This window comes from Mesoplodon bidens (genome assembly GCF_964165515.1).
Source record: "Mesoplodon bidens genome assembly, chromosome: 14".
Classification (NCBI taxonomy): domain Eukaryota; kingdom Metazoa; phylum Chordata; class Mammalia; order Artiodactyla; family Ziphiidae; genus Mesoplodon; species Mesoplodon bidens.
The window spans coordinates 29,340,278-29,362,411 of record NC_138170.1 but is presented as its reverse complement, the minus strand read 5'-3'; the positions used below and the strand labels follow the sequence as shown (position 1 = coordinate 29,362,411).

The 22,134-nt window shown below is 46.4% G+C and overlaps 1 protein-coding gene across 4 annotated transcripts in view; it reads right to left on the bottom strand.

The window, feature by feature from the left end:
* ADD2 (adducin 2) overlaps positions 1-22,134 on the bottom strand; it is a 113,843-nt gene that overhangs the window by 16,320 nt on the left and 75,389 nt on the right. For all 4 annotated transcript variants that reach the window (XM_081255060.1, XM_081255059.1, XM_081255062.1 and 1 more), the window contains exons 5-13: positions 18,703-18,854; positions 18,174-18,254; positions 16,146-16,295; positions 14,514-14,657; positions 12,262-12,360; positions 7,737-7,913; positions 2,492-2,749; positions 1,468-1,587; positions 548-637 (exon numbers count right to left, since the gene is read on the bottom strand). In XM_081255060.1, coding sequence (XP_081111186.1) covers positions 548-637; positions 1,468-1,587; positions 2,492-2,749; positions 7,737-7,913; positions 12,262-12,360; positions 14,514-14,657; positions 16,146-16,295; positions 18,174-18,254; positions 18,703-18,854 — 1,271 coding nt within the window. The remainder of the gene's footprint in view (positions 1-547; positions 638-1,467; positions 1,588-2,491; positions 2,750-7,736; positions 7,914-12,261; positions 12,361-14,513; positions 14,658-16,145; positions 16,296-18,173; positions 18,255-18,702; positions 18,855-22,134) is intronic.

The following is a 22,134-nucleotide window of genomic DNA, read 5'->3' as shown; positions in this document are numbered from 1 at the left end:
AACTGTTCTATCTCAAGCAGGGGAACAACTTTATATTTTCTAACTCTACGTGTGTTTGTGTGGGCAACTCACTGCCCCTTCCAATCCTGTAGGAGTACCAGTCCTTATATACATGTCTGCCGTCTGAGAGCCTGTGAGCATCTTCCCAGAGCTACGGCCTGATGGTGCTGTTTCCACGCACAGAGGCCAGAGCCGCTCAGGGCAGGCAGGCCTGGAGCTGCTGGGAGAGGCCAGCCGCGCTCCTGAGAGGTCACTCTGCGGGGCACTGACAGAGGGCAGAGGGGAGTTCCATGGGGGAGGCATAGAAGCCGCATCACTCCCGTGGGCAGGCTGGGCTGCTCCTCCCCTGCCTGGCGCCCATGGGGGGGCGATGAGACACTGTCCCCAGTCCTCACAGCATCCACTTTGCAGCAAGAGCACCAGTGCCCAAGATCACAGGGGAAGGTGGGCATATAAGGACTCAGGGGTCCTGCTGCCCAGCCCCAGGCACTGCAGACCCAGAAGGCAAACACGTTTCCCCTCCAGACAAGGGCAGCGTCTGCTGTACCGGGCTTCGGCTCTTCTCAGCGATGACACTCGCCAGCAGCTGGGACTGAGGACCCGCCGACTTCACATCCTGTCGGTTTTGTTCTCGAATCTGTGTGGAAAGGGATGGGGAGAGTGAGCTAGCTGTCCAGCATCGGGGTGTGGAGTTGGGAGGGAGCATCCCCAGGGCACACTAGAAAGGCCACCCAGGGGCGCAGATGTAAAGCATCACGTCCGCTCTGAGACAGTCTGTCTCCACGTCTGCTCCAGAGTGAATGAGAAGTTTATGTAGAACACCAGATTCTCATGAACCATGAGCAGGTCATTGAGATGAAGAGGGAAATGAGGCATAGTAGATCCTTGAGGGAAATTCTCAATTTTTAATATTCCTATGAAGTCCCTGAGGAATTGGTTTAAACTACAGATTCCTGGGGGGGGGCCACCCCGTGCATATTGAATCTCAGTCCCATGGGAGGAGGGGTGGGGGTGACCCAGGAATCTGCCCTTCAGAGGACCACACACTGAAACACTGTTCAGGGAGCATACCCGACCTATTGAAGGTGGTCTGTTACAAGTTAAGTTTTTAAAGTAACATTAGAAATATAAGTGAGTGACCTGTAAAGCAAAGGTAGAGAAATAAACACAAAGGATTTTGCAATCTTGAAAATGAGCCAAAGGGAAATAGCATAAAATTTGTAAAAATGCGATTTGCGGGCTGGTCTCTTAGGCACATCTAATGTCTAAAGCTAGTACCTCTCTATTTGAGGGTTACACAGGATTACAAAAGCACAGCGCTTAGCACTGTGCCTGGAATATGGCCAATAAATGGTAGTTTCTTTTCCATAAGAGGCATCTGGGATGTCGGTAAGTCAGGCGCATCCTGGGGACCCCCCCCACGCCCTTGAGGGAGAAAAGATGGGAGGTAATTAGCTATCACCTTACCTTGTTGCGCATGTCCAGCACTTCTTGGGGGTCAGTATACAGAGGCACAAATTGGTTTGGGTTTTCGATCCGTATGGGCATGCCACTGCTGGATTTCTCCACCTCGTCGGCCTTCATCCACTGAACACACACAAGGCCCGGTGGGTAAGGCAAAGGCATATAGCTCACCGTCCACCCTAGTGGTCCACCCCATGAGATCTGGGCCGACTAGCCTACGTGCAAGTCAGCAAGCCTAGACAAACACGTTCCCTCCTCTTGGGCCTCTTTGATGTCTCCCAGAGCAGAGATGGGCAGCAAATGACCCAGCAACCAAAGAAAGGCCCCAGATCAACGGCCATAAAGAACACTTAAGAGGAGGGACAGAGCCCTGGTGCCAGCTTTGACAGACAGGCAGCCACTGGTGTTGTAGTATTAGATGACGCATGGATGTTAATTTGCAGGGCATTTTTTTTTTTAAACGAAGAGCTATTCTATTTGGCTGCCAGCTACTTTGTTAGTGAAAATCAAATTAAGAGCCAGTGTGTGTGACGAGGGAGAGAGAGGAAAAGAGCACACAATTTGTAAAAACTCAATCTGTGGGCAGGTCTCACACATCTAATGTCTAAAGCAAGCACCTCTCTACAGAAGAGGGTTATAAAGGGAGTGGACAACGTAATAGAAGCAAGTACCCCATGCACCTTCTGGTTTTGCATCAGATGGTCAGTTCAAATGTTGGGTACCCCTCCCTTGAATTTCCCAGAAGCCCCTTCCAGATATGGGAGCAAAAAGCTTTCATGCTGCTGGGAGTGACCTGGTCCAGCCACCCTCTGGACCAAAAACTCAGCATAGGGTGCAAGAAACAGGTGATCTGCTCTGTAGGCATGAGAAGCTGCTCCCAGATGCCCAATGGGAAGCCTTAAGGGGAGACAGGACTAGTGCAGGCCCAGGGGAGGTTTCCCTTTGAAAGCGGCTTAGCCCACACAGGTAGGTGGACACTCTCCTTCCACCCCAACCTCCCCAGCGGAGCCCCGTCTGCCCTCCTTACTGTGGTCTTTGGCCGGGGGCTGCCCATGCTCCTCTGGACCTCGTCGGCCACGTTGACCCGCAGGTAGGTGTTGGGCGTGTTAAGCCAGCGGGTCTTCTCCTTCTGCTGCTTCTGGGCGTGTTGCCTCAGGGCGGGCACTGGGGTGCCGTCCTCCTCAAACACGAAGGCTGTGACCGTGGCTGGAATCTCCACCTCACTTTTGTGTTTGGTTTTCTCTTGAACAAAGGGGTAGCGGTAGGTGTAGCCTGTTCTGTAACCCTAAAAAGGACAAAAATAGAAGCACATGTGGTGGGGAAAATGGTCAGTTACATGCCTGCTCGCCCGCCCACACGTTTTACCCCCTTCCATCTAAAGGACTCAGTTTAACCCAAAGTCTCTGTAATACAACCCAGGCCTTGCCACACCTCTGGTGTATTTCAGAATTGTTTCCTGTCTTGCTCCCCCAACCCCTCCCCTCCTCCACCCCAACAAGCCCTCTGTTCGGGGATGAGAAAGTCCCCAGAATCTTGTGGACCAGACAGAGCTCCAGCTTTTGGTCTGGTCCAGTAGTTTTCAACACAACAGAATCATGCAGGAGCTTTAAAAATGTAGATGCCTGGGCTCACCTCAGAGTTTCCCATTTCATTGGACAGTGGTGGTGCAATCTGGGCTACAGGATTTTAAAAAGTTTCCCAGCTGATTCTAACAGTAGCCCTCCCTTCCTAGACTCTGAGGCTTCTTGACTATTTTTCTCTTGGGAGCACTAACTCTGACTCAAGAACATCCCTGTCTCCTAAGCAAGACCATGTCTGCCAAAGGTGGACTGTTACTCAAAATGAACACTCGGGAATCTTAAGAGCTGCTGGAGCAATTCTCGGCTCTGTCTGTCATCTTTTTAAAAATTAAAGTGGCATTAAAAAGAAAGTGGGCTGGGGCTTCCCTGGTGGCGCAGTGATTGAGAGTCCGCCTGCCGATGCAGGGGACACGGGTTCGTTCCCCGGTCCGGGAAGATCTCACGTGCTGCGGAGCGGCTTGGCCCGTGAGCCATGGCCGCTGAGCCTGCACGTCCGAAGCCTGTGCTCCTCAACGGGAGAGGCCACAGCAGTGAGAGGCCCGCGTACCGCAGAATAAATAAGAAAAAAAAAAAAGAAAAGAAAGTGGATTACAAAAAAAGTACAGAGCCATGTAGAAAAATTAAGCAATATAAAAAACATAAGGAAAAAGTGGGTTTTATGCAAAATCTCATCCCCAGAGACAACCACTAAAAATCTTTTCAGTCATTTCTCTAAGCACACATATACAAATGCACGTATGTAAATATACAGACTATATAATTAATGCATCATATAATATATATATAAAACAGTATGTAAATGGACTGTACAACATAAGCAGCTTTTTAAAAAATTGAGATATAATTGACATGTAACTTTACATTAGTTTCAGGTGTACAACATAGTGATTCAATATCTGTATGTACTATATGTGTAACTGAGCCACTTTGCTGTACACCTGAAATTAACACATTGTAAATCAACTATACCTCAATTAAAAAAAATTTGTATGGGGCTTCCCTGGTGGCCCAGTGGTTGAGAGTCCGCCTGCTGATGCAGGGGACATGGGTTCATGCCCCGGTCTGGGAAGATCCCACATGCCGCGGAGCGGCTGGGCCCGTGAGCCATGGCCGCTGAGACTGCGCGTCCGGAGCCTGTGCTCCACAACGGGAGAGGCCACAACAGTGAGAGGCCCGCATACCGTAAAAAAAAAAAAAAAAATTTTGTATGTATTGTGAAATGATTACCACGAGTCTGATTAACATCCAGCACCTTTGGGGGACATGGTCTTGCTTAGGAGACAGGGATGTTCTTGAGTCAGATTTAGTGCTCCCAAGAGAAAATAGTCAAGAAGCCTTTTCTTGTGATGAGAACTTTTAAGATCTACTCTTTTAGCAACTTTCAAATATATAATACAGTATTAATAACTATTGTCACCATGCTGTACATTACATCCCCAGGATTACTTATTTTATATACGGAAGTTTGCACCTTTTGACCCCTGTACCCATTTCTCTCTGCCTCCCACCTGGCAGCTACCAATCTGTTCTCTGTATCTATGAGTATGAATTTTTTTGATTTCTGGTTTTTGAGGGTTTTTTTTCAATTCCACATATAAATGAGATCATACAGTATTTGTCTTTCTCCGTCTGACTTATTTCACTTAGCATAATCCCCTCAAGGTCCATCCATATTGTTGCAAATGGTAAGACTTCCATCTTTTTTATGGCTGAATAATATCCGATCATATATAAGTACCACATATTCTTTACCCATTCTTCCATCAGTGGACACTTAGGTTGCTTCCATACGTTGGCTATTGTAAATAATAACACTACATAATCAGCTTTATAAGCTGCTTTTAGCTCAACAATGTGTCTTGGAGTTTTTTTCATGTTATTGAACCTATAAATACACAGCAACCTTTAAACAACTACATAATATGCCAGTGAATGGACATATCATAATTTATCTAACCAATACCAGTGGACACTGTTATTTTCAAAATATTATAAATAACCCTGAAATGAGTATCTTTACACATTTTTCTTTAGGCAATTAACATAAGTGCCTAGTAATGAAAATGACTGAGTCAAAGGGAGCACAGTATAAGTTTTTATATATTTATCATGTCTGTCTTCCCAAAACACTGAGCCACTGAGCCACACTTCTGCCAATTGTGCTGGAGTTCCCAGTTCTTGTCTCCTTTCCCCACACTGAATATTGCTGAGGTTTAAAAAAAATCCTTGACAATCAGATGGGTTAAAAGTAATATCCTCTACTTTTGTTTTGTTCTTTTTTGGATTACTAGTAAGACTGGATATTTTTAATTACACTTAATGGCCTCTTGAATATCTTCCTTTGTAAACTGGGTTCTCAGTTCATTTTTCTATTGTGATGGTCATCTCTTTCATATTGATTTGTAATACCTCCTTTTACAGTAAAGATATGAATCTTTTGACTGTCAGAGATGTTGCAAATATTTTCCCCATACTTTGTCTTTTAGCTTTGTTTATATGGTGGGTGGGGTGGTTTATAAAAATACAAATTTTGAATTTTAATGTAATCATATCTGTCAATATTTGGCATCACGATTTCAGACTTTCCTGCCATGCTTGACAAGGTCTTTCCCAACACAAGAGCATTAAAACTATTAATCTATGTTTTTAAATACCTATATCAATTTCCTTTCCATGTTTAAATTTTTGACAAATCAGGGATTTATCCTGTTGAAAGGACAAGGTAGTAATCCACCTTAGTTTTATTTCCCAGATGGCTAACAGTCTATCTTTTCCCCACAGATTTATAAGATGGCTGTTTATCCTGTGTTAAATTTTCATGCATTTGGGATCTATTTCTGGATTCTCTAAGCTGTAGCATTGATTGGCCTGTCCATTCTGGACTAGTGCTCCACCCTTTAGTGACTCAAGCCTTATCACACTTTACCATGTGGTGGTAATCACTCTTCTTTTTATAGGATTTTCCGAGCCATTCTGAATTTTACCTGAAAGAACATTTTGCTAAGTCCTTATACCTTCCCCCACTTTTGAGGAAGTTACATTGAGTTTATCAATTAATTTGGAAAAGTTATCCCACTGAAGTTTTTAACCAAGAATAAATTATAGCTCTTCACTGATTTCAGGTTTTCTCTGATGTCTATTGGTAACATTTTACAGTTGTCTTTAAAGGGGTTCTGCTTAAAGTTTGATTTTGCTGCATTTGCAAATAGGATTATTTTCTCATTAAATTTTCATTGTTTTGTTTCAAAACTTAATGGAAATTCTTCTAGTGTTTCACCATGATACTGGTGCGTGTTTTGAGAAAAAAATCATTTTAATCATGTTAAATAAATGGCTTCCTATCCTACTTAACAGCTATTATTTTTATAAATCAATATTAAATTTTTATCAAATAACTTTTGATCTCAAAGTGATCAGAAGGTTTATATTTTTGACTTGTTGATATCATGAAATATATTTAAAAGATTTATAATATTAAACTATCCTTCAATACTAGGAATGAGCCCTCACTTGGTTATTGTGTATTCTTTTTCTAATGTTATGCTGGATACTATTTGCTAGTTTTCATGCAGCATTTTTCATCAACTCAAAGTGAGATTTGTCTGAATGTGTTATAATTATTATGTTTCCTTCTTGGTGTTTGGTTTCCTTCTTTCACTCTTATCTGCAACAGTTTAAATAGCATAAGAATAGTCTGTCTCTTAAAGGTCTGAAAGAGTTTCTGCATGAAACCACTTGGTCCTGGTGCTTTATTTAGGCATAGTTACTCACACAAATGTTAACAGGAGTTGTATTTTCATTGTGGAGTGTACCTTTCACCATTATAAAGTGACCCTCATGCTCAGCTTGGTAATAAAGTGGAAGTGATTTGGAGGAACTGGGGGCAGAAGAAAAGGACTGATTATTGCAATGACCCAGACACAACAAAGAGAGGGTCCAAAGTAGTAGCGGTGACGGGGAGGGGTGGTCAATGATACAGAAATGTCACAGAGGTAGGTTTCATCTTCGCTTTTTCGAGCAATTTAAGAAGTCAGAGTCTCTTCCTGCAATTAGCTCCTCACTGTATATGCTTTCTTCTTATTCTCGAATTGTCTCATATTTATGTCATATATCATCAATTAAATTGTTAGCTCCAGAAGGAAGGATGTCTTATAATTCTTTGGATCCTTTAAAGCCCACTCCTGGACATATACCAGTTAACACCCTACCTGATTGATTGATTCATTCATTACAATAGGATATTGTTATAATGCTGCTCACCAGGAACAGGGAAATTAATGGCATTATGTGTTTTCCGCGTTTAGTTCATGAGATTAGAAAGAAAGGCAGAACTAACTGCAAAAGAGGAGTGAACAGAGCTACAATATGAGAGAGGCTCTGTGGTCCTGATTTTTGCTGGATTACCACCTCTCATACCAACCAAGGGCTTCCTACCTCTTCTCTAAAGAGCACCCTGCAGGTATCATAACATCCACAGCCCTTGGAAAAGGGGTGGCAAAGGCCAGCACTTGAGACAACTCAACTACTATTAGAATGACCACAAATTCTTAGTCAAGTGGCCGGTCAAGGGGCTTCAACAAATTAACGGTGACGCTGGCAGTTCTCACGCTCACCGAATGCTTCATACTGACTGGTTTTGGGGGAGCTAAGCCACAAAGGACTGGCCTGGAAGGACAACGGCAGGAGACTCACCAGATTGTCCAGCATCCTCATGAGGGCCTCGAACTCGTGCTCCCCCAGCCGGCTCTTCTGCATGGGCCCGAAGGTGCTCCCCGCCCACTGCACGGAGCCCAACTCGTGAGGCCGGTGCTTCTCCTGCTCCAGGAGGATGAGGTTCTCCACGCCCCCCGCGCTGGACAGAGCAGACACCTGCGCAAAGAGCAGAGAACGCTCAGCTCACACACACGTGTGTGCGCGTGTACACACACATCCCTGCGCATGTACTTGTGCTCCTCTGTGTAACAGAGAATGGAGATCGGGGAAGATTAGAAAGAGAAATGTCTGGAAAACTGAGTTGTAGTTGGTTTTTTCCTCCCAGAGGAAAGCCCCTCCAAACTTGTAGGGCATGTGCCCATTTCCAGGGAAAGAGGTATTAGTATTTCTTTCCTAATGTCAGTTCTTAGGGGGACATAGCAAGTGTTAAACCTTAAGAATAAAACAATGCAGAGTACTGAAAAATTACCTGGGACACAGACCAACCTCAAATTGTGATTATTTCTGGGGAAGGAGGGAAGATGAGAAAAGGGGACTTCAATTCTTGTCTGTAATATTTTACTTCTTCCAGAGGAAAATGTCGTTGATATTTGTTAAATCTGGTTGGTAGCGGGTGTCTATTATATGACTCTCTGCACTTTTCTGTATGTCTGAAATATTTCCCCTTAAAGAAAAAAAAGTCACTTGAAAGAAATAAGCTGCCTTCTAGGCCAGTGAAATATGAGTGTAGCTGCATGTTGGGCTGAATTAACAGGTCTAAAGGCAGAAGACCCTCCATGATGGCGTTAGCCAGTCAAGGAAGCCCAGAAAGAGGAGACACATGAAATGCTGACAGTCACAGCCGGGCACTGTGTAGGCCTTAGGAAGCTTTTCCAGAAGACTTAGAGCATTTGTCCCACTGTCAAGGCTCCACGGGGAGGGGACAATCCAGGTGGCTACAGGCAACGGACTCTGACTTTTAGGGCAAGTGGTGTGTATATAAAGCAGGCAATTTTAGAACGATCCTAAAAACATTCATGAATCCAACTAATCTTATTTTCTAATTCCATGCTCATCTAAAAGCACATTCTATTTGCTCCCTGTATCTGCCACTCAGATATAATTGGTCATGGTTTGGCTTCCTGGGTAAGTCCAGAGAGAGATGGTGGTTTCCAAGTATTGTAGGTAGTGAAGCTGGAGTTTTACACTGCACATCAAGACCCCAGCATTCTGATTAATATTTGATATCCCATGTAAACCTGCTTGTTACGGGGGAAAGGCTCTGATTATATAAACTTTCAGTGTTCCAGTTTTTGTGCCAGTTATCATTTTACTGAAAATGTAAAGAACCCAATGTAGCTTGCTGACCAACACAGGTCTATGGACACATGTGGATCCTGGACACACTCCAGAGTGTGTTAAATTCACCAGTGTAACACATGGCCCCTGTGAGACTTCCTAGAGGTCAGCCAGGCAGCCTTTCCAAGGTGACCCCCGTCACTCTGTGAAGAGGAAGAACAAGCATTTCCATGCCCTCCTCATCCAAGGCATGTGTCCTATGGAAGCCTCCATTTTTATCTTAAAAAGATGACTCCGCACCCTACAAATATAGAGACTTTGAGGCCTTTTATTCCATTCTCTCACCAAAAATGAGTCCTTGTCTAGTATCCCTAGAAGCGGTCAGCTCCGTGCCTGGGAAGGCAGCCTATTACACTGTTGTCCAAATGTTAGAAGGGTTACAGTGAGTTGATATAGATTACCCTGAGTTGAAATCTACCTTTTTGTTATGTTCATTCACTGGTCCCAGTGCTGCCCTCTGCTGACCGTGTTTTCTAATTCTGAAGTCCCTCACACCTGGCACTGAGACTGAGCACCTGGAAACGCGCTCTCAAAGGTAGTGAATCCCAGCTGGTTGATCAATTATCAAGTTCATCCTGGACTCCTACCTGGCCAAGGCAGGGCTCCAGCTCTGGGACCCTGAAACCCTGACTTGAAGTGCCAGCTCCCTGAAGAGAGGTCCCAACCTGACAGCTGACCTTTCCCGCCGACGCTTGCTTTCCTGAGAGGCGTGCAATGTAGTGTTTAGGACATAGGACCTGGGTACCAGGCTGTCTGGGTTTGGATCCTGGCTCTGCCACCTACTGGCTGTGTGATTTTCAGCAGCTATTTACCCTCCCTGTGCCTCAGCTTTCTCATCTGTAAAATGAAAATTGTATCTACCTCGTGAGGATTATTTAAGGTAATATTTGTAAACACTTAGAATAGCACCTGGTGCATACGGAGTGCCATAGAAACATTTATGATAAATAAATTCTGAGGTTTTACCAAGAAAGGCTGAGAAGCAATACCCCCTGGAGACTGGTCATTCATAGCGGAGGAGAAAACTGCCCACACCCTTGCAAGAGCTGCCTCCTCTCCCCTCCCCCTTCCCCCATCCGTTTCCATGGCGATGGGTAGCAGATGGAGAATTGCCTGAGCTGCTTCTCATCTGCCTGTGAACAGAGCAGGGAGCTGCCTCTCTCAGCAGAGGATGACCCAGTTTCCTGGAACCCCAAACTGATGGGGAGCAAAGAGAACGCTGTCCCCAGGAGAATGCAATAGGCTCTTAGCCTTGAACCGCTGAAATGACCATGGATGCATTTGCTTGTTTGCCAAGGCCACTGAGGGAGAACACTAGTCATGGTGGAAACAGAATGTCGGTGCTGGTCATTTGACCATAAATGACCCTTCCAGGGACTGCAGTCCCAACAGCATCTGCAGGCTGCTGTACCTGGGCTCTTCTGAGCCTTAATTCACCCACACTCTTGGTCTAATCTCTCCTGTTTTTTTCCCACAACTTCCAGCTTCATTTCACCCTCTAGAAGCCTTCCTGCTCCACCTGCTGAAAAAAAATCCACTGGCGCTTTCCTGGGGTTATCTGTCCCCATCGCCTGATGAGCTTTTAAAAGGTTACATCAAGCCAGTCCTGACTGAAAAGAAAGGGACAGCAGACAGGGCCAAGAGAAGCAGCTGGGCTGTCCAGGAAAGTGGCTGGCAGCTCTGCGCTTCATCTCCCCAGCTGCTAGATGGCCATCCTCCCTTTGCTTAAATTGCGCAGTGGCCATTTCTGGGGATCTGGAGCCTGGGGCAGGCATCCTTCACCGTGTGTGTGTGGGACACCCGGGAACCTCTCTCCATTCATTCTTTTTCATGAGCTATTTTCTCACGGAAGCCTCTTCTTCAGAAGAAAGATGGGCAACTCTTCAGATGTGGAGAAGGGAAAGTAGGCATATCAGAGGCTCTGCCAGGTTCTAACAACACTCAGGGGTCAGAGTTCAGGGCCAGCATTACTGGATGGGGGATGGGGAGTCAGGAGGGTCTCACACCACCTCCTCTAACATTTCTTCATCACTGTCCTCTCAACATATCCTTCGAAAACCATTGAGAAAGGTCCCACTTGTAGAGCCTCCACTAGTGATGCTTCTGGGATTATCCCATTCTCCCCCCATAACGCCCAAGAGAGGGGCAGGCCGTCTTCCTCGGGGCACTGCTCTGCCCAGACCAGCCAAGAGAGGGCAGATGGGACACCAGAAGGGCCCTGCAAAGAGCTGACTCATCCTGGAGCAGCTAGCCTCTCCCTCTTGTCAACCGAGTCCTAAAAATACCATCAGCAACACCTCTCCTTATCTGAAAGGCCATCCTCACAAGGTCTCTCTAGACCCAGGTCTGAGGTTGAGGAAATGGAGGCTTGCAAAGGGCAAGTCCCTGACCCAAGAGCACAGAGAGCAGGCTGGGAAGGATGGAGCCCAGTCAGTCGTGCAAGACTCCCATACTCACCCGATGGCTTGCCACACTGGAACGAGCATATGCTTGGCTTATCCAACACTACCTGGTTATTGGATAAAACTACAGGACGTGTGTTTTCCTATTGCTTCTCCATCAACTCTTCTAGGGGTCCCACGACTACTGACACTCCCCACCCACTCTCTATCTCATCCTTTACCAGTTAGGAGAATTTCACCATGGGCTCCCTGGACATCACCCTGGGGCTTCCCTGGGGTCAGGCCTGCCATGTCAACACTCTACTTTGGCCTGCTTTCCACTTCTCTTTCTGGACTTGACCACATTCATGGTCTTTGCAAACTACCCTTCTCCAAACAAAGAAAGAAGACTTACCTGTGTGGTGTCTGTGGGGCACAGCTAGAGGTAACAGGTACACCCCAGGTAATACAGGAGCATGGGAAGTACAGTCCCTCCCACTGTCCTACTGATGAGCCCAGGCAGCTCCCTGTCCTGAGCACTGATCCCCAAGTGTTGGGTGCTGGTTTTTAGACAATGGCGGTAGAAAATTTTAAAGCTACAAAACTGATTCCAAATGTGAAACTTGAGAAGAATCAGGTGGTGCCAAGGCAGAGTAATAGGGTGAGGCTTTCAGAGGGCCCCACTCAAAGGTCTCCCTAAATCACGGCCCATGGGGCTGCCACCTTTGCCCCCAGGCCCCTGTCAGGGTCCCTCCTGGGCCCACACCCCCGAGGAACTTGCTCACCTGTATCTCACACGCAGCCTGCAGGTGGAAGATCTTATAAAACGCTTCCTCTACGGTGTCACCCAGAGCAACCACTCCATGGTTTCTTAGCACCAGGATCTGCACAGGAGTAGACAGGCAATTAAAACTTTAAGCCTTCCAAACTTGAGTTAAGAGGGAGAGATTTTTCATTTTATTCAGATCAATTTCGTATCCGATCCTGGAGCACAAGCCCCGCCCCCCATTCCTTACTCATTCTCCCTATACAAACACCGAATGCTGCCCACCCCCCCCATGAGTTTTAATATCCACCCAAACGCACGTTTAAAGCATCCACCCTAAAAAAATGAAGGTGCTTTTTAAAACTGAGACTGAATAGCTTGGTGGATTTCTTTGGGCAAGGCCTGGGTTTTTAGGCCCTGAAGAGCTTAAAGTCTGAAAAACGAATGTTTGTGTTAAAGTGAATGAAATTACTTGCTATTGAATACAAGGGTCCAACCTCAAAAGCACTTGACCCCCTGTAACTCAGTCGACTTGTGAGTCAAACCCAAGGGGGTGGCCCTCTGAGAGGTGTCTCTGCAGACACAGGTGAGTTGGGTCCCCTGTTTTCTGGCCCTCAGGCTTCCTCTCCATGAATTCCGTGAGGCCCTGGCAGCTCTAAGATTTTACAGTTCCATGAAAGAGGCCACAGCGACCTTCTAATCTAGCTCACTAGTTTTACTAATGAGGAAAGAGAAGCCTAAAGAAACTGAAAGTCTCCCAGCTAATTAGGGGCAGAGTCGGAACCAGAACCCAGGCTGTCCCTGATGGAGCGATGTTTGTAGCTCAGCCAGGGGCAGGCAGACCTAAAGGGGGGGGGGGAACAGAAATGAATTTATACCAAGATCCAGGTGCACCCTCCCTGTTGGAAACTCTTCTTGGTTGGTTTTATCCTCGAGAACTCTCTGAAAGATACCTAGGTGACACCCACCTGGGAGCCAGGCCACAGACCCACGTATCAGATCTGACCTTGCAGCACCTGGGCTGAGATGTTTTCACTCTTGCTGAAAACAGCTGGAGTTTTTTTGTCTCAAGAGCCAGAGAGATGGAAAGAGACCATGACTTTTGCTCACAAGATTTTGCAGATCTTTTGTGAACGCCCCATCTCTTAAATTTTTGTACCATTTCACAACTGTGAACATCACCCCTCTCCTGGCACTGCTAATGAGGCTTCAGAGAATGGCAAGAGAGGGTGGCAGGGATTTCTGCTCTATGTGAGAGATGGGAAGACAGGGATTCTCAGATGGAAAATGACTCTGGGAGTGAGTGCCTTTCAAGGAAGGGGGCAAGCGCCCATCCACCCAGGCTTGGCTATGAAACTTCCCATCCTAAGCTCAACAGCCGTAATTACATACTGTTATAAAAGAGGCCTTCAGACTTAAATCAAGCAATAATAATGAGATTCTGTTTATCTCTATCAAGTTAGCAAAAAAAATGTGATAACAGTCAAGTTTGGGGAGACTGTAGGGAAACAGCATTCTCAAGTACTACTCATGGCTGGAGGAGAGGGCAATTTGGTACTATGAAGTAAGAGTTTTAAAATGTGCATCCTGGGGGCTTCCCTGGTGGTGCAGTGGTTGGGAGTCCGCCTGCCGATGCAGGGGACACGGGTTCGTGCCCCGGTCCGGGAAGATCCCACATGCCACGGAGCGGCTGGGACCATGAGCCATGGCCGCTAAGCCTGCACGTCCGGAGCCTGTGCTCTGCAACAGGAGAGGCCACAACAGTGAGAGGCCCGCGTACCGCAAAAAAAAAAAAAAATGTGCATCCTTAGGAGTTTATCCTAAGGAAATCATCCCAAGCAAAGACAAAGATGTAGCTGAAAGAATTTTCATCAAAGAGTTGTTTAGATTAAGAAAAAAATTGGGGGAAAACTTTTCAATGTCCAACCATAGAGGACTGTGTAGGTAAATAGTGGCACAGCCATTCATACAATGAAGTATAATTTAAATAGTGATTAGAAAGTATTTAGTAACATACAAGGGTGTTTACTGTATATCGCTAAGGGGAAAAAGGAGGATATATTTTATAATCCTAGTTTTGTAAATCTATATGGATAGTTATGGGGGTGTGCACCCAAATCGCAGGGTAGGGTGAAAGATTTTTATGTCATTTGTTGTTATTGTTGTTTATCTGCAACTTATAAACATTTTCCAATGAACATTTGTCACTCTTGTGATGTCGGTTTTTGACAACCCCACCCAGAGCATCTTCCCAGAACAGCTGAGCCGAACCTTGCAGGTGGGTCCAAGGCACTTCTGCAGGTTGATCCGATCGGCTTCCTGCTCCATCTCGCCGTTGAAGTCATAATAGGCCATGTCCCCCACTAGCAGGGCGTTGTGGGACACAGGCAGGAGGCCCCACTTCATGGCTGACACCTTTAGTGAGACGATGGAATGAATGTTTAGTGCGGCAGCTGCACCCCCTCCTCACCCCTCTGTCACAGTCGCCCTGGCCTCAGAGCAACACAGTCAAGTTCTGTCTGGGGACATGGAAGGGGAGGGAGCGAGCGCACAAGAGAGGCACCCCCGTCCCCTTGGCGAGGCTCTTGCTTTCTCACTGCTTCCTCTAAAGCCTTTTCATCACACTTTTCCCAGCTGCCATGTCAAGACATCACCTTCTAAAACTGCTGCAAAGCATACGCTCCAGGGATGGCGTGCCCACCCCTGCTTGGTTCTTGTCCTAGGACCCGGGAAGAGGCAAGGCTGGTGGAGGTGGCACCAGGCAGGGCTGAAGCAGGGTCCAGGGTCCCTGGGGTGGGTTGCGCGAGACCCTCAGCCTTGGGTAAGTGCATCAACAGCCACGACTCTTCACTAACAGGGAGGCCCATTGAGAAGCCCCCATTTTACCGGCAACGGAGCAATGCAAGTGCCAGAGAACAGGGTTAAAACGCAGGCTGGGGCTTCCCTGGTGGCGCAGTGGTTGAGAGTCCGCCTGCCGATGCAGGGGACACGGGTTCGTGCCCCGGCCGAGAAGATCCCACATGCCGCGCAGCGGCTGGGCCCCTGAGCCATGGCCGCTGAGCCTGCGCGTCCGGAGCCTGTGCTCCACAACGGGAGAGGCCACAACAGTGAGAGGCCCGCGTACCGCAAAAAAAAAAAAAAAAAAAAAAACGCAGGCTGAAACGGCCATGCCCCAAACCCCGCCTTTTATTAAAAGCAAGGAGCGTGGAGAGGTTAGGAGAGCCGCTTGCCCCCCTTCACTCATCTTGTCCCTCGCGTAAGCCCCGGCTCTGCAGAAATGGATACTTGGCACGCATACAACATGCAGTCTTAGTCCGAATTCTGGAAGGTCTGAGTGCTTGTAACCGGAGTGATTTACGGAGAAAACCACAGGCCAGTGACAGGTCTTTTTTGTCCCTGTAGGCATGTGGCCTGGGGGTGAGGGTTGAGGGAACACCGAGACTGGGTGTCTGCTGTCTTTCCAGGTGCACCACAGCGTCTCAAGTAGACATGGAGAAATGCCCAGAGACCCTTGGGGGACAGCTTGCTCCTTGAGGGTCTTCCCTCTGCTCTCTCCCTGTTCCCAGACACTCGGAAGGTGCCGTCACCCGGGCCTGTGGCACCGGTTTGCGTATGTAGCGGGTGCGGGGTGCAGCAGGGAAGACTTTACACATCTTCACCTTGTCTCCCCTCACCTAGACTTCCATAGTTAGAAAATGCAGAGGAGGAGGTTCCCATGTTGGGTGTCCCCTTCTCACCTTGCTCTGAGTTCCAGGGAATCTCTCCAGAACTGTTTTATACGGCAAGTTTGCTCCTAGCTTGGGGGCTTATGTCTTTCTTCAGGGAGACCCTCAGAGAGACAGGTGCCATGGGTCTGCTGCCAGCCTCGGGGACTGAAATGCTGGCTGAAGAGCTGACACTCACCGCCGCCGTGGCCGGAGTATGCAGGTGGATGACACAGCGCACGTCGGGTCTGGCAGCGTAGATGGCCGAGTGCAGGCAGAAGCCCGTGGTGTCCACTGGGAAGCAGCTGCTGCCCTTTTCCACCACCTCTCCCAGGATGTTCACCTTGATCTGGGCCGGGGGGAAGAGAGACTTCCGGCCACCAGCAGGCAGAGGCCCCTCATTCCCCTCCCCGCAGGTGGGCCAGGAACACGCCCACCCACCTGTGTCCACTCTCCACCATACCACGGGCAATGGATGTGCTTTATGTTGGGGGCAAGAGACCCCATTCCTGCCTGCAGGGTGAGCACACAGGCTACTGGGAAACAAAGGCGATTATAATTCAGCATTGAGAAATGCTAGAGCAGAGTTTCTCAAACGTTAATCACCTGGATGCAACTAGAGATTATCATACTAAGTGAAGTAAGTCAGAAAGAGAAAGGCAAATACCCTATGATATCACTTATCTGTGGAATCTAAACTATGACACAAATGAACCTATCTATGAAACAGAAACAGAATCAGGGACATAGAGAAGAGACTGGTGGTTGCCAAGGGGGGAGGGGTTGGGGGAGGGATGGAGTGGGAGGCTGGGGTTAGCAGATGTAAGCTTTTATACATAGAATGGATAAACAACAAGGTCCTACTGTATAGCACAGAGAACTATATTCAATATCCTATGATAAACCATAATGGAAAAAATATATTAAAAAAGAATGTATATACATGTATAACTGAATCACTTTGCTGTACAGCAGAAATTAATACAACATTGTAAATCGACTGTACTTCAATTTTAAAAAATTGATTTAAAAAAAGAATCACCTGGAGATCCTGTCAAAATGCAGATTCGGACTCAGTAGGCCAAGAACTCGGCCTGAGGGTCTGCATTTCTAACAAGATCCCAGTGATACCCCTGCTGCTGGTCCATGGACCACACTTTGAGTAACAAGGTGCAAGAGGAGAATCATTCACAGAATTCTCTAGAAGCAGATAGGAGGAGTCTTTAATTCCTCCTATTAAAGGGAGTAACATCTAAACTGAGCCTTTTTCCTTTTTTTCCCACTTTTTATTTTGAAAAATTTTTAATCACACACAAAGGTAAAGAGGATAATATAATGAACACCCATTTACCAGTCACCCGAAAGCTAGGTCTTAAAGGACAAATGGAGAGCAGTCACTGGTCTTACAATCTGCTTTTGACTCCCAGGGGTTGTGGGTGTCATGGTGAAAACACACGCACACGCGCACGGGCGGGCACACACACACACACACACAGACACACACACACAACTGCTGGTCGCTGCGGCTGACCTGGCACACAGCTGAGCCATGGCACTGCCTAGCATTAACAATCTCATAGAACATCATCACCAGAGACGGCCACTTTTGACGGTGACACAGAAGACAAAAGCCACTCCTTAATCACGTCTAAGCACAGACAAAAACAACTTTGTGTAAATGTAAAAATGCACCTGAACTCAACTTCTTCTGCTTCTAAGCCAGTCCCTACTCTCCTCTCCCCCCTACCCCCGCACCCAGAAATCTTTCCTGATCGAAACCGATTCTGGAAGTTTCTTCCTACCATGCCTAAAAGGAGCAGGAGGACAGAAAGGGGACCCAGAAGCTCTCTCAGGGCACCGGCACTAGAAGAGTCTTGCACTGCTTTCGGACAAAGCACTGGCTGTTGTTCTAATGTATCCCCTCAGCTGGAAGGCTACCCGACTCCCAGCCTTTGTCCAATCCCAGGCTCAGAGGCCGCCAGGCTCATCTCTTCTCCCTCGCCCTCCCACTGCGCTTGCAGCCTGCACCTCCCATTTCGTCTCTTGATCAATCATGCTCTGCGCTCTCAGTTTGTTTTGGTGTCCGTGTGACTTCTCTGTCCCACTAGATTACAAACTGCAAGAAGGACAGGATGGCAGTGGTTACCTTGGAGATGACCTCTCACCGTAGGAGCAGAAAGAGTCATTTCAGCAAGAAATGGGTAGTGACAGGCCGGACTGTACTCACCAGGCTGGATGCTGTGACTTCGCTGCAAGAAACTCCCTTAGGGCTGATCAGGAAGTGGTCCTGCTCCTTGCTGACTCTCAACTGGAGGAAAGACACGTGTTCTCAGAGGCAAGGAGGGAGAGGGCTCATTTCCAATGACATACTGCTTGAATCCCCTCTTTCCCTAAATTCACTGCACTCAAATCTTCCCCACAAGAACCCTTACCTCTCCCTGACCCATAAGAGATGAAGAGGACTCAGCTTTATTTGGAGCTGGGGAAATGGAACTACAGGAGGAATTTCCCAATGGTCAAGGGTAGCCCTAGAAATAGGATCCAGAAATTCCTGGCTCCTCATCCAGAGAAGCGCCCACTGGGCAGGTTATCTGTCTCAGGAAACCACAGTGGTTAGAAACCTTGGAAGGGCTCGTTGAATTTTGGCCAAAGGCCACCAGCAGTGCCATGGCCATGCCAAAGATCAGGAGTTCTCCCTTTGGATTTGGTGGGGGTCACACACGTTGCCCCACCTCACCCCCAAATGCTCTCCTTACCGTGACGTAGGTGTCACTCAGCTGGGCCCAGCCATACAGGTCCAGGAGGCGGTAGACACTGCTGATCTTGCACCGCATGAGCCGCTCCCCCTTGGCCAGGTTCAAGGAATCGGCTGTGTGGAGGTCATTGATGGGCGTCATCATGGAGAAGTCTGCAGGGGCACAGGGAAGCTTTTGGGTCAGGGGCTACCGTCTGCCCTCCCCTGCCCTGCCCCTGTCCTCTCAAATTCTCACTGGCACTACAACCACACACGAGACTTCAGGGAATTCAACATTCTTTGACCCTGACTCCAGAGGAGAAAATCCACAGAATGGACAGCTGTGCCCAATAAGGTCCTCTCCTCCTTCGGGGAAGAATGGCATTGCTTTGGGTCAAAAATCATGGCCAGACTCAAGGCCACAGAATGAAAGTTCCTCAGAAGGCCAAGCTGACCACAAACCCTAGAGATGGACATTGAATAAAAGCATAAATAAATTTCTGAGTGGAAATATGAGTATATTTTATCAGTTTCAATGAAGTTACTAATCATTGTCATATTGTTTTAACCATACCATGTAATATAACTTTTTCTCTAATTTGGAAACAGGGCAGACAGAAAGTCAAGTCAACCAGGAAGTAAATTCCTCAAGTTTTTCTGACAAGTCATGAACTTCCAGAAGTCAGTGTAGCTGTGTTGGCTGAGGGGCTGGAGGCCTCGGGTGGGTCACATCTGGTCCCCTCTGGATATGCAGTCCCTTGGTTAGTTATGGCTCTTTTGGGGAATTTAGAGGGATGTGGACGTAATATGGAAATGAGCCTAGAGCATTTGATAGTCAGGGCACCCAGAGGGTCTAGGAGTTGACTCTCAGTCTGTCCCATTAACCACTATGACCGCTGCCTGCATGACTCGGGAAGGCAGAAGAGGGCATCTGAGCCCCAGAACTCCAATTAATCAGTGTCTAGGAAACAATAAAAGAATCAATAGGAAAGGGTTCTGGCTTAAAATGATGTCTGGCTGGGAGCCTCCTGATGCCGTCTCTCCCAGCATCCCACTAAAACCGTTAATGGATTAAAATGCTCTTTGGAAGCTTCCACCATCTCTATAAACCTCAATGTCACACCATGTGATGTATGTCCTCTATCAGGTTTGCCATTAGTTGAAATGACGAGACAGTCTGCAAATATGAGGGTGGACTGGGGGCATAAAGCAAGCAGAGCAAGCCTTGAGCACCCCATGTCAGGAAGATGCCCCCAAAGGGCCTGTGCCCACCAACGGTGGTACGCCTCCAGTGCATGTGTCCAGTACACGAAGCTGATAGGGACGGAAGTGGTCCAAAGACCCAGCTAAACTGGCAAGAAGAGCAACAACGAAACCCAAGAGTCAAGGATTTCTGATTCAAACTGACCAATCTGGGATCCCTGCCTCCTCTCTAGTTCCCCAGATAAGTATTTACCTCTTTGCTTCACCCCTTGCAGCAAGCTGGGAGGCATATCCAAAGCATAAGGCCCCTAGGCAAAGCTGGAAGGGAGGGAGGCTGTTGTTGGGAGAGCCTTCAGACCCAGAGTCTTTTGAATCCTTCTCTTAGAAATAACTACGGAGCCCCAGAGATGGCAGGAGGCCAGAATAGGACTGAAAACACTCACTCTGTCATGTCCTCTGTGTCCTGTATCAAAGAATCCCCTCCCCAACCCTGTGGAGCTTCCCCATGAGGACTACCCACCCACAAGCCCAGAATAGACCAGAGGGATCCACAGGAGTCCCCAGTCCTCTGTGCTCAGGGTCTTCATAGAAAGAACGCTTATTCTGACCAGCCTCACTAAAGTGAAAATCTAACTGGGCCATTATTTCAAAGTACCTAAGAAAACACAGAAAAAGATGAAAGCCCACCAAACCCCCTGAAAGCTAAGCCTGAAGGACACACTATTTAGAAAAAACAACAAAAACAAAACAACCAAAAAAACCCAAAACCAACCAGGCAAAGAAAATTCTAAGGCAAATGGAGCTGGACAAAGAACAACCTCTCTGGGCTTGAACTCAGGACACTTGAAAGTTTCCCTCTCCACATTCCTTGACTCAGATACCCTGGCGTGCACCAACAAGATTTTCAGGCATCCAACTGTTTTCCTGGCAGTTGCTGATCAGTGAGGTGATAGGAATGCTGGTCAGCCCTATTTCTCTCTCAAAAGGAAGAGTATAAGGTCAGAGATATGAAAGTGATGAGAAAGAATATGATAGATATGGGAGACAAAGACCAGAAGACCTGGCATATAAGTTATAAGTATTGATATAATAGAAGAAAAAAATTCAGAATTGAAAAAAAGACCTATATATATAACAACTGAAAGAACTTACTGCATTTCAGGGGAGAAAAGTCCATTAAAAGAAAAGCTTACAATTATATGCTTCCTGACACAGTCTTGAAATACAACGGTAAGGGGAAAAATCCACAAGCACCTAGAAAAAAAATTGGTTACCTACAAAGGAGCCAATAATAGACTGTTTCAGACTTCTCTGCTACAGCAACCGATGCCAAAGACAATACTATAGGAGATTTACAAAAACTAACAAATACTACAATAAAGTGACACAAAACAGGTAAAAATAAAGGGACCATCAAAAGTATGCCAAGGCAAATATAAACAGAAAGATAAATAGAGCCATAACATGATCAAAGTAGAAGCCACGGAAAACAATATTCTTTTGGATGAAAAGGGTCATTTTGTAGGTCATTTTACATGGATTAAAGTCACAATCCATAATGAAGATATAGCTATAAAAACATGCATACTTTGAAAAGTATTTCACGATATTCAAAGCAAAAGCTATCAGAAACAGAGAGAAATGAACAGAAATCAAATACAGTGGGAGACATTAATTCTTTATAAAATCACAAACAATAAATGAGGATGAAGATTAAATACTATGTCCCAGAGACAGAGTCTACACCCATATATCATTTAAGTATGACATTATTAGGGCCAAAGAAAATCTCAATAAATCCCCAACACAGACATTAAGTAGGCTACATTGTCTAAACATAATGCAATAAAACTAGACATTATCAACAAATCTTTAAAAGAATACAAATTCCAACACTTAGAAATGAGAAAACACACTCTCGGAGTGTGTTTATTTTATTTTAGAATAAAAATAAAACCAAAACAGCAACTGCAAACTACCTAGAAATTAACAATAAAGGAAATACTACATGTCAAAATTTATGGGATAAGACCAAATTTATACTCAGAGAAAAAAATTCATAGCCTTAAATGCCTTTATTATTGAATTAAATATGAGAATAAATCAAATCCATTTTATTCTATTGTAGAAAAACATAAAGAACAAAATAAACCAAAGAAGAGTTATGGAAAAGAATTAATGAGTATAAAAACAAAATCAATAAATCAGAAAACAAGAAAGTTAGTCGAACTAATATGTAAATCCAAGAATT